The sequence below is a fragment of the Gavia stellata genome, chromosome 6 (genome assembly GCF_030936135.1).
Source record: "Gavia stellata isolate bGavSte3 chromosome 6, bGavSte3.hap2, whole genome shotgun sequence".
NCBI lineage: Eukaryota > Metazoa > Chordata > Aves > Gaviiformes > Gaviidae > Gavia > Gavia stellata.
Window position 1 is genome coordinate 44,970,756 of NC_082599.1, and position 13,151 is coordinate 44,983,906.

General features: G+C 38.4%; 1 protein-coding gene across 3 annotated transcripts in view; it reads left to right on the plus strand.

Annotated features, from left to right (window-relative positions):
- RBMS3 (RNA binding motif single stranded interacting protein 3) overlaps window positions 1–13,151 on the plus strand; it is a 714,416-nt gene that overhangs the window by 572,701 nt on the left and 128,564 nt on the right. For all 3 annotated transcript variants that reach the window (XM_059818611.1, XM_059818612.1, XM_059818613.1), the window contains one exon: window positions 3,807–3,886. In XM_059818611.1, the coding sequence (XP_059674594.1) occupies window positions 3,807–3,886 (80 nt within the window). The remainder of the gene's footprint in view (window positions 1–3,806; window positions 3,887–13,151) is intronic.

Genomic DNA, 13,151 nt, shown 5'->3' on the forward strand with positions numbered 1-13,151 from the left:
AACTCCAGTGTGTATTCTAACTATGGCCTCAGTTTTTTTGATTCCTCCACTGTATACTACCTACCTACTTCCATCTTTGAAAAAAATGCCTTAAATAATAGAGAAACATTGCCTCCCAAGATTTATTATTTCTGCTCTTATGAGAAAACAACAATATTCATATGCTGATCATACTATAAATGTGGTACTAACAATTTAATCTTTAAATATTTACTCTGGATATAAAAAAATACAGTCCTGATTCTCATTTAGATTATTATTATTAAGCAAAGTGACTATAGGGTATATGTAAACCAAACCCACATTTTACCACTAACTGGTAATTACATGGTACTGAATATTTCTCATGTAATAATTATGTAATCATCATGTTATTCCTTGTATATAAATTTTATTAAGTTGTTTCTTGACACTGCATCAGTCTTTATAATAAGCATGTGTAGGAGCTGCAGTTTTAAAAAAAATTCCTTTTCCTTTTTTTTTTTTCCATGGTAAACATTTCCTATTACTTATAACGACACATAATGTCTACTTTGGAGCCACTATGGTCTGTAGATAGAGTAATATGCATTTTTAAATAATCTAAAATAAATATTTAATAGCAAGACATGAACATCAAATTATTTGGTTGTGATACATGCTTAAGTACCCTCAATTTTCTTGTTCTTTTACTAATCATATTGACATATCTTAAATTTGCAAACTATGGCGAGAAAAAAAAAATCATAAAAACAGTCTTCCCTTTCACATTTTTTTAAATTCACTTCCTTTCCAATTGGATAGAATTTTTTGCAGTAGGTTTCCCGATTCAAAATAATACTCAGATGCGTTATCGTTATCTCCAAATTGCATTTAAACATGAATTATTATCTAAGATCCTTTTAGGATCAGCACCAAAAACATACTGATGAATGGAATTTGAAAATGATACCTTGTGAATGATCTGATCAGAAGCAGATTTGTATTACCATGTGAAGCTGATGTCCTCCCCGTTCCAGCAGCAGCGTGCTATATCTGTATCTTTCAATATAAGGTTTTGAAGAATCTAAGATCTTTATCTTTCCTCCAGGATATTATCATTTGCCACATTTTTGTTCTATCAATTATAAAAAAAAAAAACAAACACCTAAAAAAAGGGATTTAAGAGTGCTCTTCCCCCAGGTTTACCTGTGCTCCGATGATATTCTTTTATAGAAAACCTGTCCCCTGGAGGCTAACTTTAAACATGTAACGTTCCTGTTAATGATATTTTTATTAAATACCAGTCTGAACCAACGTTTTGAAACATTTCTGTCTCAGACGAGAAGAACAAATTCATGACAAAAAGTGTATTTTGTCCATCTCCCCCAAGTTCCCAAACACATTCTACAATAGAGAAGTGCCACAGCTTTTTGAAGAAAAAGTAGGTTGAATTTATTTATTTATTAGTGTGGACCTAAGAAAAGTATATTATTATTGGGCCTCTTCCCAGGTATGGTTAGTCTTTATGGCTAGAACAAGTAAGAAGAGAAAGAGGAATGTCTGAATTGATGTGCGCAGATAGGTTCAGCTTATGGGTGGGCGCTCGCCATAGGAATTGCCACCAAAGTGGTTGATGTTGATCAGAGTTTTAACTAAACTAAAACCGTGGTCTTGTGATGGCAAGTGTCAGACAATTTTAGTAATATATCTGGTTGCTCTGTACCCCTAATTCTCAGTCAGTCAGTGAGCTAACCAGCCTGAAGAACACAATTTGAAAGGGTTCTTTCTTAAAAAACAGGTATCGTGGACAAGCGAAAATTGCAGTTCATACCTCGGTGGCCCTAGGCTAGATGCAGGCCTGATTAGTTAGCCGCTGCCAGGCCTTGGCGTGGCCAGGAGGAAGGTCTACCCCACAGGCACGCGGTGCAGAAAGCACGCGGGGACTCAGGTAGGGGAGACGAGGGATGGATGCAGTTGTTACTCAGCAACACATCTGAAGGGAACGTGTATAGACAGCTCTGTCTATTGTGCTGCCTTTTCAAACTGAGTTGATAATGCCAGTGTCGGTTTCAAGCGAAGCGTGTGCCAGATTACAGATCGCTAGCAATGGCATTTGAGAGCCGTTAATTGTGAAACTTGAGAAGAAAATGTGCACATTCTTTTTCAGAGTGCTATTCGAATGATGGCCTTTTTATCCCAGAACACTGTGGGTTTCACTTTTATTCTCTTCCCACATAAATGCATGAAGTGCACTGAGTCTCTTTCACTTGGCAGCTTATATATTGCATTCTTTGCAGGGATTGCTTTGGCTTGTTAAAATGTGCCCCATGTATTAAAATGAAATTGTCACTGCTGTGTGGTGCAACATAACATGGTTTGACACTAAGCGCCTGCAGCTACAGAAAACAGACTTTTATTGCATTTATTCTTTCGGAGACAAGAGTCTCCAAAGGCTCAGTGCAGACATTCGCTTAGTTAAATCTGAATGAAACCAAAGTGAACAATCTAAGTTGCTGTCTTTGTGCTTGTAGAAATGGTCCAGCCCACATGATATGCAGTGATACCACCTGGAAGGGACAATTTTTAATGATTCCACCTGAAACAAGCTGACAAAAGACTTTGGCTTGCTTGGAGAATTAATCATGCTATCAGGATTTTGTTGTTGTTGTTGTTGATGTGGTGGGGTGGTCCTTCAAACTCTGGCAAACTTGTACCCTGGGCACCAAACTGCTGCTTTCAACTCCATGTGAGCCACTCTTTCCCAAAACCATGTGACATGAAGGGTGGTGGATAAATTAATTTTAAAATTATCTGGACTGATGAGTAAGCAATATTTATGTCAGTTAATACGGAATTACTTTGCGGAGGGTACCTGGAGGTAAGCACTGCTGTACTGAAGGAGCATTGAACATGGTTTTTAAACACATTTTTTCTAAGAAAAACAAAAGCAGTATGATTTTTCTTTTTGCTTGCTTATTAGCTTTCCATTTCTCTCTTTCCTCTCTTCAAAGTTTCTCTACCCACTCTGTAGCAAAGTCAACTGTTCTCTGGACTAGTGTGCAGTCAATTTACAAGACCTGAAAGAATGGTGAATTCCCAGATGTGGTATAACGATGACTTGGGATTTGACTAGTAGCTTTATATTTTTTACAGTTCCTTCAATAATATATGTACCAGTTCACTGTTAATGCTTTAATGTCTCAATGCTGAAAGTTATCTTGAGGTCATATGAGAGAACAGTAAGGCATTTCACCTACCAGTATTACGTGTAAATTACTGTCTTCACCCAAAATTTGGCTTTATGTTGTAATAGGCATATATGCATTGTCTTTGGTTTTGCTCTAAAATCTGTCTTTGAAGGTTGTTTTTTTTTTTAACATTGTAATCCTTAATAATTGTTGCTTAATCCTCTGGGTTCTTCTCCAAATTGTGGTGGGGGGAGGTTCATGCCATTTGAAGTTATTTTGGGTGCTCAAAGAGTCTAGAAACATGTCTTTTGCCTTCCCAGGCAGCATGTGAGAGTATAGAGAATGTCCTTGTTCAGGGTGATCCGCCGGAGCCAAAAGGGGATCGTTCATTGACACTGCTGCGGCTCACACACAGCCGGGTGTGCAGCTGCAGGCTTTGAGGGTGGCAGGTCTTCCTTGCACGCCACACCATACTATAATGGGCTCAACCAGTTTTTCTGCAGAAATCAGCAAGAACAGCTTTGAAGATTTCTCTCAGCATCTGTGCTTGTCCTTTTTTTCTCCTTTTGCTTTTTGTTTTTGCTGACTGAGCACTTTCATAACAGTCTAGTAACACGTATTGCCTCTACCCCCATCCCACCCTCTTCTCTTTTCCAGAATGGAGTCTACAGAAAAATGTGAAGTAGTAATTCAGCATTTTAATGGCAAATATCTGAAAACCCCACCCGGTCTACCAGGTAAGTCTAGCCATCATTATGATATTTATAATTCACTGAAGAGTTTAGAATACAGAAATCCTGGAATTTACATTCAGAGTGGCTTATATTACTGGACCTGCTAAGAGGGCGTACAACTGCCCTGATTGAAGCCTATCATTTATGACACATAGCAACGTCTTCCTTGCCCAAGTTAGTAATTCAAGCGTTTATGTCTGACAGCAGCAAATTTAAGTATGTATAAAAATCTTGTTGTCTCTACTGTGTTTTTTCCTTCTATATGCTTATATTGTGCGTGATTTTTTTCCAATTAGAGCAAAGGCCACATAAATAAATGCCAGTACTTTTCTAACAACCTAGGAATATAACTAGATCAGCAGCTGCATTATAGGTTATAAAGTAGCCAGGATTTCAGGTTGTAATAGCTTTGTATTCTTTGCAGCTAGTAGATAGTGTTACTAGTTAGTGTTACTAACTGAGGATATTTCAAATATGAAGTGATTGTATACCATTTGTACCTGATGAAATCCTGCCATTTTCTGACTATACCCATAGAATACATTCAGTGTTGTGTCTGTGCCACGTCGAACGCCCGGTTCCAGACAGTATCTTGCTTTTGAAATCTTCAGCTGTCATCTATGTTGTTGGTCATCAGCTGTGCAAAGTTTAGTGATCAGTTGCCTGATTCTTAGTGTTTGACAAGACCTACCTGAGGCCATAAATCTGCAAAGATTTCTCCCTCAGGTTGCGTAAAAAGCTATGTTCAAAGAGCAGGAAATCCTTGCAACAACAGTGTCCTAAGTTACTATCTTTTTTTTCTCTTTCTTTTTAACTTCGATTAAACTATTTACTTTTTTGGTTACTTTCATTAAATTCCTCCTTATTCATTGCCTGGTTCTTAATGCAGAAGATGCACTAAATACTCTAATTAAAAGAGAGCCATCTGCACAGCTACTCTGTACAGTAATTGAATGCTTCAATGTACATATAAATTTTAGTCAGATCACCTTCATGAAAGAGCATAAAACTTTTAGTACAAGCTGGAAGACTCCATTTTATGGATTTCTTTTTCAAAAGTAGTCACTGACCATTTTTCTTGACACCAACTAATGAAGTACAACACCAACTTTTTGAAGTACAAAAGACTCAGGCTGCGTAGAACAATGGGCAAAGCAACATAGGGAGAGACCTTAAACCTTTGGCATGCCTTTCTGTATGCATACATTGGGTCACAGTAGTAATCTGTTTAATATCATAGCAACACCCAATGGAAAGAGTGTGAATAGCAAGGAATTGTTAAGTGCAGCTTCGTCACTGTAACCCTGTGTGCTCCATGGTCGCATTCCCGGTTGTCTCATAGAGGACACATCATCTGAGCCAGAAATAAAGCAGAATATTCTTACAGTGCCTGTTTGAGACAAAGAGAGCTATGTGGTAAAGAATGAAAGCTAGAAGTTGTAAATTATTTTATTTGTTTATTTTTGTATTTACTTATTTTTAAATTAGTCAGGAATACACTGCGCATTCAACACGAACAATGTGGAACATCAAAATAGGAGTCTTGATAAGATAGCATGATTGCTTACTTTTGTTCCAAGGGAGACACTTAAATTGGATTTTAATGGTTATAACTTTTGCTGCTTTGTCAACTAAAGCATGTGAACCAGCTCTTAGCTTCCTGAAGAAGGTATCCATGTGGTAAAGTTGTCTAATATGTTTCTCTCTTGATTGTTGTGATCAGATGGCATTTAGTTGCAAGGATGATCTGGGAAGAGACTATTTTAAGAGTTTTCATTTGTCTGAGTGCTGTTCAGATGCAGGTAAATCATAATGCAGCTTGGGACAAAGCCAGGGAACCAGTAACGGAACTCAATCAACTATGCACCAGATATCTGTAAGATCCCATTTTGTCCTCCATTTTTGGAGGACAGATTTTGTAGCTCCAAACACAAATTAGAAATGATCGTAGAATATTTGATCCACATAAAAGAGACTATTTGTGCCTCATTATTAGAGTAGGGCACTCTTCAAATCCATATTGAAAAGATTTTTTGTATTCATTGCTCGTCTTAAAAAGCCAGAGAACAAACATGATCACTTGAGCAGTTGGGTTGATTCAAGTGATACCGGCCACTCATATTCATTTACCTTTGATCCACTGCAAAGAACACTCAGTCCTAGTTTCTTCTTCCTGACATAGTTTCCTGTAAGAGCTTCTAGTCAGTTTATACATCTCTGCTATGAACTTGTATTTAAGCCTCTCAGGAAAGATAGAAGCATCTTGCTTTATCCCCGTCCTGGCAGTTGCTTATCGTCCTGCATGGAGAAGGAAGGAAAATCAAGTCTCCTAGTGTACTTGGAAAATTGCAATCAGAGTCTGAAAATTATCTTCCCAGCATCTCAGTAATTGGCATAGAAAGAAAATAATCTCTAGTTATTGCTGTGACCTCTTTATGGATTTCAGTTGAAAAATGAGGAACTGGAGAACGTTAGCAGAAGTGTGCAACGCTATCTGTTATTAACCTCTGCTGCTCAAAGACATGATCTTACTGTGAGAGAAAATTAATCAGTCCTTTTAGGGTTAAATTAAATTGATTTGGGATTTGTAGCTGGATTTATTTCAGGCATAGCAGTGTACTGGGAAGGTTTTACATTTTTTCCACATCTCCTCTCACCCAAGCTCTCATGTTCTGGTTCAGGCTTGCCAGCTAATAAAAGGTTGCATGAGGCCCATCGGGAAAGAAATCAGCCTGACTGCAGGCCATTTTGTACTACCCTGGTTCCAGAGGCAGTGGAATTAAGGACCAGACAAACCATTTTGGCAGCAACCTTCCATCCATGCCATCTTCCCCAGTTGTGTTCCATGAGATGTGATCCTGGCGACACAGTGGGATGTATGTATGTGGGAATACCATGTCTGTAGGATAAAATGTTCACATGTTGTGTGGCCATTGTGTCTGATTACCAAGTCATGATGGAAGAAAGAGTGGAGTAGGTATTTTTCACGTGATGCTGAGCAACCCATCAGAAAGACTGGGCACCATGGCTCTGGCTTTCACAATTAATAAACTATGGACCATGACTTGCTTAGATCCTCCCAAAGAGTTATCTCAAACATTCATTTTGAAGACAGAGCTCTTTCCCAACGAATTTTTCCTCGGCAAATGAGATGTAAATTTAGTTGGATGTATTTTTCTTTTTGTTGGAAATAAGATAGACATTAGAGGAGAGTAACTGTTGTATACCTGGGCATTTGAGCACAGCCAGGAGTCATACATCTAAGCTGGACCAGGCCAACAATATGGCAGGAAAGGGTAAAGCACTGTTCCGTCTGCAAGGAAAGGAGGGCACACAGGGCATGCTGGAGGCTCTGTATTCTCTGTGTTCCCAAGGCAAAAATATATCATTCCTTGTTTGACTTTTCTAACTTCAACTACTGTCTGTTGTCTCTTAAAATTGTAGAGCTGAGCAGTTGCAGCTCCAGACCACTCTGCTTTAACCCAGTGACAATGTAAAGGTTATTTTCTGGTTATTTTCTGGCACATGAAACACTTTGCTGGTCAGATGTGTAATGCCTAGGCAAATTGAGCAGTATTGTGCCTATGTTAGTGAATTATTCTTGCTAAGTGTGCTTCTCTGTCCAACTCCTTGTCTTCCTTCCATTCCAAAGGGAACTGCTCTGCTGTCCTGCTTGCTCAACTAATAAGCATTTCATGATGTGCAGTCTAGATACACAGTGCAAGATAATTGGTTGTCCCATAAATAATTAGTTAATATCTTTGCATTTCTTCCAGACTGAGAAAGTACATTTGTCTCCAGAAATCTGCAAACTCTCAGCACTTGGCAGATTCCATGTGAACTTCATAAATATTCTGAGTAGCTTTGAGTGATTACTTTTTTAGTGGTTTTTTGGTGTTTGTTTTTGTTTTCCCTTTATCAGCACTGCTTCTCTGAGATAAATAGACCAGGGCCAACTGGATATATTTTCTTCCTATAGAGAATGCAGCCCCACATGAAACTAATTGTATAGGCCCCGTATTGCCACTCTGAAAGAGAAGTCAGCAAATGAATGGATCAGACTACAGCCCTGTACATCTCCATCAAGATGTGAAGGGCACTATTAACGACGAAGGTAGCTTGCCCTCAGTCTTTCAGTGCTGTATCTCTTTTTATGGGTGAATAGGGGACTTCATATGAAATCCTGCTAATCTATCACATTTTGCAATCACTGATTGCACGTAAAAATTCCTAGCTTTTCTGTCAGTAACAAATTGATTTTTCTTTGGATGGGCAAGCTTAGGGTACAGCCTTTGCATAGAGTTTTTGTTCAGCTCCCAGTATCCTTGGACGTCTTTAAAAAACTTAATTTTCTCTTTTTGAATAAATGCAAAGACTTAGCAAGTTCTTACTTTTCTCTCTGGAATTTCACAGGAACATGCCTCAATTGCAGTGCTTATCTTCTGCTGATACGTCCATTATGCTCCCTCACAGCATTTTCTAGTCATTATAGTACTTCCTAAATTTTGTTTGCTTTGTAAATACTTTCGGTTGTCAGAGGACATTGGGCCAATTCCTCAGGAAAAATTTCAAGAAAGTGAGATACATGAATACTACAATGCATGGACAAGAATCTTCCTCTTTTGCAGTAGCTCTGTGTGGCTTTTATGACTATTTTTAATGTCAGGTTGCAAATATCTGACAAAAATAAAAAAGAAGGAAGTACTATTTTTGTGTAGGTTAAGAACCCCACAAGTAACAAGTGACTGTGGCATTTTGGGACTGACTTTTACTAGAACAGAAACTCCTAAATAGAAAGAAATTATCTGCAACAATACAGATGTATTTACAAATACCTCAGGCAGCAAGATCTTGCTTTAAATAATTATCATTATTGGCCATGCATTCTTCTCTTGAATAGGGCCCAAGCACTGCGTTTCTGTGTCTTCATTTCACCAGAATGAATGGGTATTTTCTGCCTCTCTCCTTAGTTTAAATATTTCTCTTATGTCATTTCTTAGATGCTCCAACTGTGGAGAGTAAATTCAAATGCTTAATCTTCGCTTCAGAGAAGTAGACTTAGAACATGGAATAATATATTTCATAAAAACATCTTTTGTAGGAGATTGTGGCTAAAATGGTCATGAGAAAACAGTATTCCAATTGAGGGTTAACTGTGCAATGGGATAGTAGCAATGTTTTACACTGTTTTTCTTTTTCTCTTAGTGGATGAACAAGTGATAACTTGTTTGTCATTAGTGATGCTGTAAATTGTTTTTCTGAATGAATGAACTTAAAATGTTTTGTTTGATAACTTTTAGCCCCTCTCTCTTAGTTTGGTGCTTTATCGTTTTGTTTAATTGTCTCATCCTTTATATGCATAAAACACTGACAAACTCTTCTAAAACTATATTCTTGGGGAGTTTACCTCACATTTTCAAGGTAAGTAATACATTACTATAAATATCCATGTCTTTCTATCTCGCTCTCTGTGTATTTGTATATGTATTTGACATTTTAAACAAGACAAAACAGCAGCCAAAGGTAGAAACTAGGTATTGGTTTGTGGTTAGCTTAAAACATTTTTTGAGTGCTACAGAGAACTTAAACAGAATAAAGGGCATTCTGCTAGGTTTGGTACTGGTAATACTCGGTGGAGCTAGTTTAAAAAGCGTTTTATCTTTTACATATTATTATCCTTAGAAATTATCTTCATTCAAAAAACCCAAATTCTATCATTTGTGTTCTCAGTTCTTTTACCATATATGATGTTAATGTTATCTCAATCTTTTATATTGCCTGTCTTCTAAGAATTCAGTTTTGTAAATATTTTCATTGTTATCTGCTGACTGCAGTATATAAATCCTTCCCTACTGTATCAGAAAATATGATCCATGTAAAGACCTTTGTAAAAAATAACTGGTTAACAAATTTGCTATTTCTTTATCCTATTTCCAATTCCTGGCTGTCATTTTTTATGGAATTGCTTATCTTTCGCTTTCTGTGCTCCACGAATGCACGTGCTAAGCTCATTGTTAGCAGAAATTCCTTTTATATCTCGAACCCTCTAAACATCCTTTTCACTTCTGTCAGTTCCCAGTCTTCATCTTTGACAGATAGTTAAAATCTTTAATTCCTTCTGTTATTGTCCTGCCTGAGTCCTGGTGATGACCGTGAGGTCACTGTAGCTCCTCCTGCTTTGGGCCCCAGGTGCTTCCCCCATCCTCGGCAATGTGCAGGCAGCAGTCCCCAGCTCAGGTCTCTCTGACAAACTGCTGGGTGTGCAATGGGCTCTGTGGACCTGTTGCCTCCGTCATGTTGGATGTTGAGAGGTGCCTCGGTGGTGTAGGCAGCTGTCAGAAGAAAGTGTCCCTAGGGAAATTAGAGTTTCATTATTCAGGCACCACAAAGCAGTTGAGATCACGTAGACTTTGCAGGAAAAGGCTGTAAAGATGGACTTTGTAATCAAGAAACTACAGGATGGGTTCTGAATTGGTACAAAATACAAAAACATTTGCTTAGAAAGCACTTCCCTGGTTAGGTCTCTGTGGCTTTGTTTTGTGGCTCACGCAGGCTTCTGTGGTGTGGCCACCCTCCTCAGTGCTGCATGTTCTGTTCTGTGTTGAGAGCCATGGCTGTCACACACCACCAGCAGAGGCTCCTGGCCTTGCCCTCCCTCTGCTAACTCGGTCAAATCTCGCTTGTAGTTAATCCAGCCTCTACCGACTCCTCACACATACATCTCCAATAGGTTGTGACTTCAACTGGAAGTGTTTCTTGGACCGTCTCCTTCCTTTCAAAGACAGCCTTTGAAAGTCAGACAATATTTGTGTTGCTTCATAGCATTCTTGAGAATTTCAAATGTGAAGTGTGTCATTTTTGATCACAGAACAAGACAGGTTTCTCCATCTTTAACTCCTTTTTTTTTTCCTCCAGAATTACATTTATGTAACTTTCAGTTGCTCTTGCTGTCCTGACATTTGTGTAGGTGCTTCTGGTTTTATAGCACACATTCCATGTATTGCTGCAAAGATCCATTCCAAATTACCTAGATTTCTTGGAATTGGAAGATTGTATATTCTTTAAAGATAAGGGATACTTTCTAGAAAAAAAATATTCCCCTGTCTACTCAAGATTTGATCTTATTTCCATTTAGCTCAGACAGACACTCCCTTTAACTAGCAGGATACAGAAGGAGAAGTTTACCCAGTAAACCCCGATAGCTGGTATGCACTTATTTCTTGGAGGAACATGAGTTTACCTAATTTGTATTTCAGATATTAGGAGGTGTGTATCAGTGGTAAATCATGTAGTTTTGGCTCGTCAGGGAATTTGTGTGAGGGAAAACGGAGTGCTGACATTGTCTAAGGCCTGCTTTTCCAGCAATATATAAAGATGCTGATGATGGGGACAGTCTCAAAGATCTGATGTGCTACATATTTATGTCATGTTTTAGCTGAGCTTGTACTGGTGCCTTGTATTTTAAATAACCGTATTATGAAACACTGACTGTAATCTGGCTGTATAATTAATGAGAAATTCTTTCACAGTTTTTTTTTATTACTTTGTAACTAGAAGTAATAAAAAACGCATAATAACAGTTTGTTTGTGGTATTGCAGTAATTCAGGTCATGATGTATAAAACAGCATTACTGCAGTTTGGATTAAGATCTTTCACTTGGTTTATAAGATTGAAGTTAGGAACAATATGGCATATAAATGAGAAAAGATCATTCCTTGTTTCTTTCTGTCACGGTCTCACCTGTCATATCTTTCCTAAGTTTTCCAGAAGTCTGCAGCATAAATGGAGAATTGCATTCCTTTCTCATTCGTAATATCTAGTGGTAATGAACTGTGTCACAGTTTAGCTAAACTAATTTTAATATATACATTTTTTCTTTTAACTCAAAGTGCATTTTTGCTTTGAAGAATGACTATGTAGATCTTGTAATTCAACAAATCCATTCCCTTTATATGCAAAGCCAGATATATTTGCTTATGAACAAAAAAGTCTCTTCTGTATGTTACTATTGCATAACCAGCACAGCTGAAAGCGTGTGCACTGAATTCTGTCATGCCTCATACATCGGCAAGAGAAGTGTCGACAAGTTTCTGGTCCAGGGACAGTGCTGTTCCTTGGATGCACTTGTAAAATCCAAGACAAGACAGACAAGTTGCACAGGTGTTAGGGCAGGCAAAATTTATGAGCCAGAAAGATTCACAGCTTGAATTTCAGATTGTTTAGGTCTAAAGGGCTGGGAATTTAAAACAAAGCAAAACAAACAAATAAAAACATGCAAATCAGAGCATGAAACAATGTGGAACAATGTAAAATCATTTGTACATGATTCAGATTTCAGGGAGGAATTCTGCTTTTGCATCAACTGTGGCCAGCAGTGGCACAACTCCTCCTGTTTCTTCCTTTCCTGCATTAATTTATTAGTCCCTTCAGGACACTTTAAATGATGAAGTACATCTGCTTTGCAGGCCCTACTGCTGCAGTATAGTGTTGTCACACCTGAGCCAGCTAGTTTAAAACTCATTTAAAAAGCTAACTTGAGCAAGGATATCAATCTAGCTGAGCACCGACTAACCACTTGAGCTCATGGTGTGTTATGCTCAATAATATCCAGCAAGTGGTTTACATGATCTTTTTTTTTTCCAACTGAGGAGCATTATTTCCCTCTCAGTCCTTTCACAGAAAAATTCTTCCCTTCCTCCTCCTTCCTCACTTCCTCCCACTTTTCCACTTACTTTCACATTAAACATTTTTAAATTCGAAGTATAGAGAAGTTTAAGTCAGAAGTTTCAGTCTGAACCTTTGCCCTGTAAATTCCAGCTAACCTGAACAAAAAAGTTTTATTGAAGCTTAACAATGGACAAATAGATATTTTCTGACACACTCCTTTGGGCATCCATATTTCAGCCAGAAGTGGAGGCCTCTGGGATTGGCCTTTTCAGATATCCCAATAAAATTGGAGCATTGATTTTTCACACGTTTTGGAGTGCCACTCTAAATCAGTAAGCATCCAGGTGACACGTGCCTGGTCTGTGCTGCCTGCAGGGCTCAACGGGGACACGGCAGCTGCTGCCTTTGAGCACGCTTGGGTGGCAGACAGCCTTACGGAGGCTCTCGGGTGGGTTTGCTCCATCAGGGCTGGTATGGAGGGTTTTCTCCAAATGCGTTTTTACTGTCAGAGCTTGTGAAGAATTAGGTGGCTTGAAAGAGGGGATACGTATCCGAACTTCTGAGTGCTTTTGTGAACAGAAGTCAGCCTGCAGGGTGTGT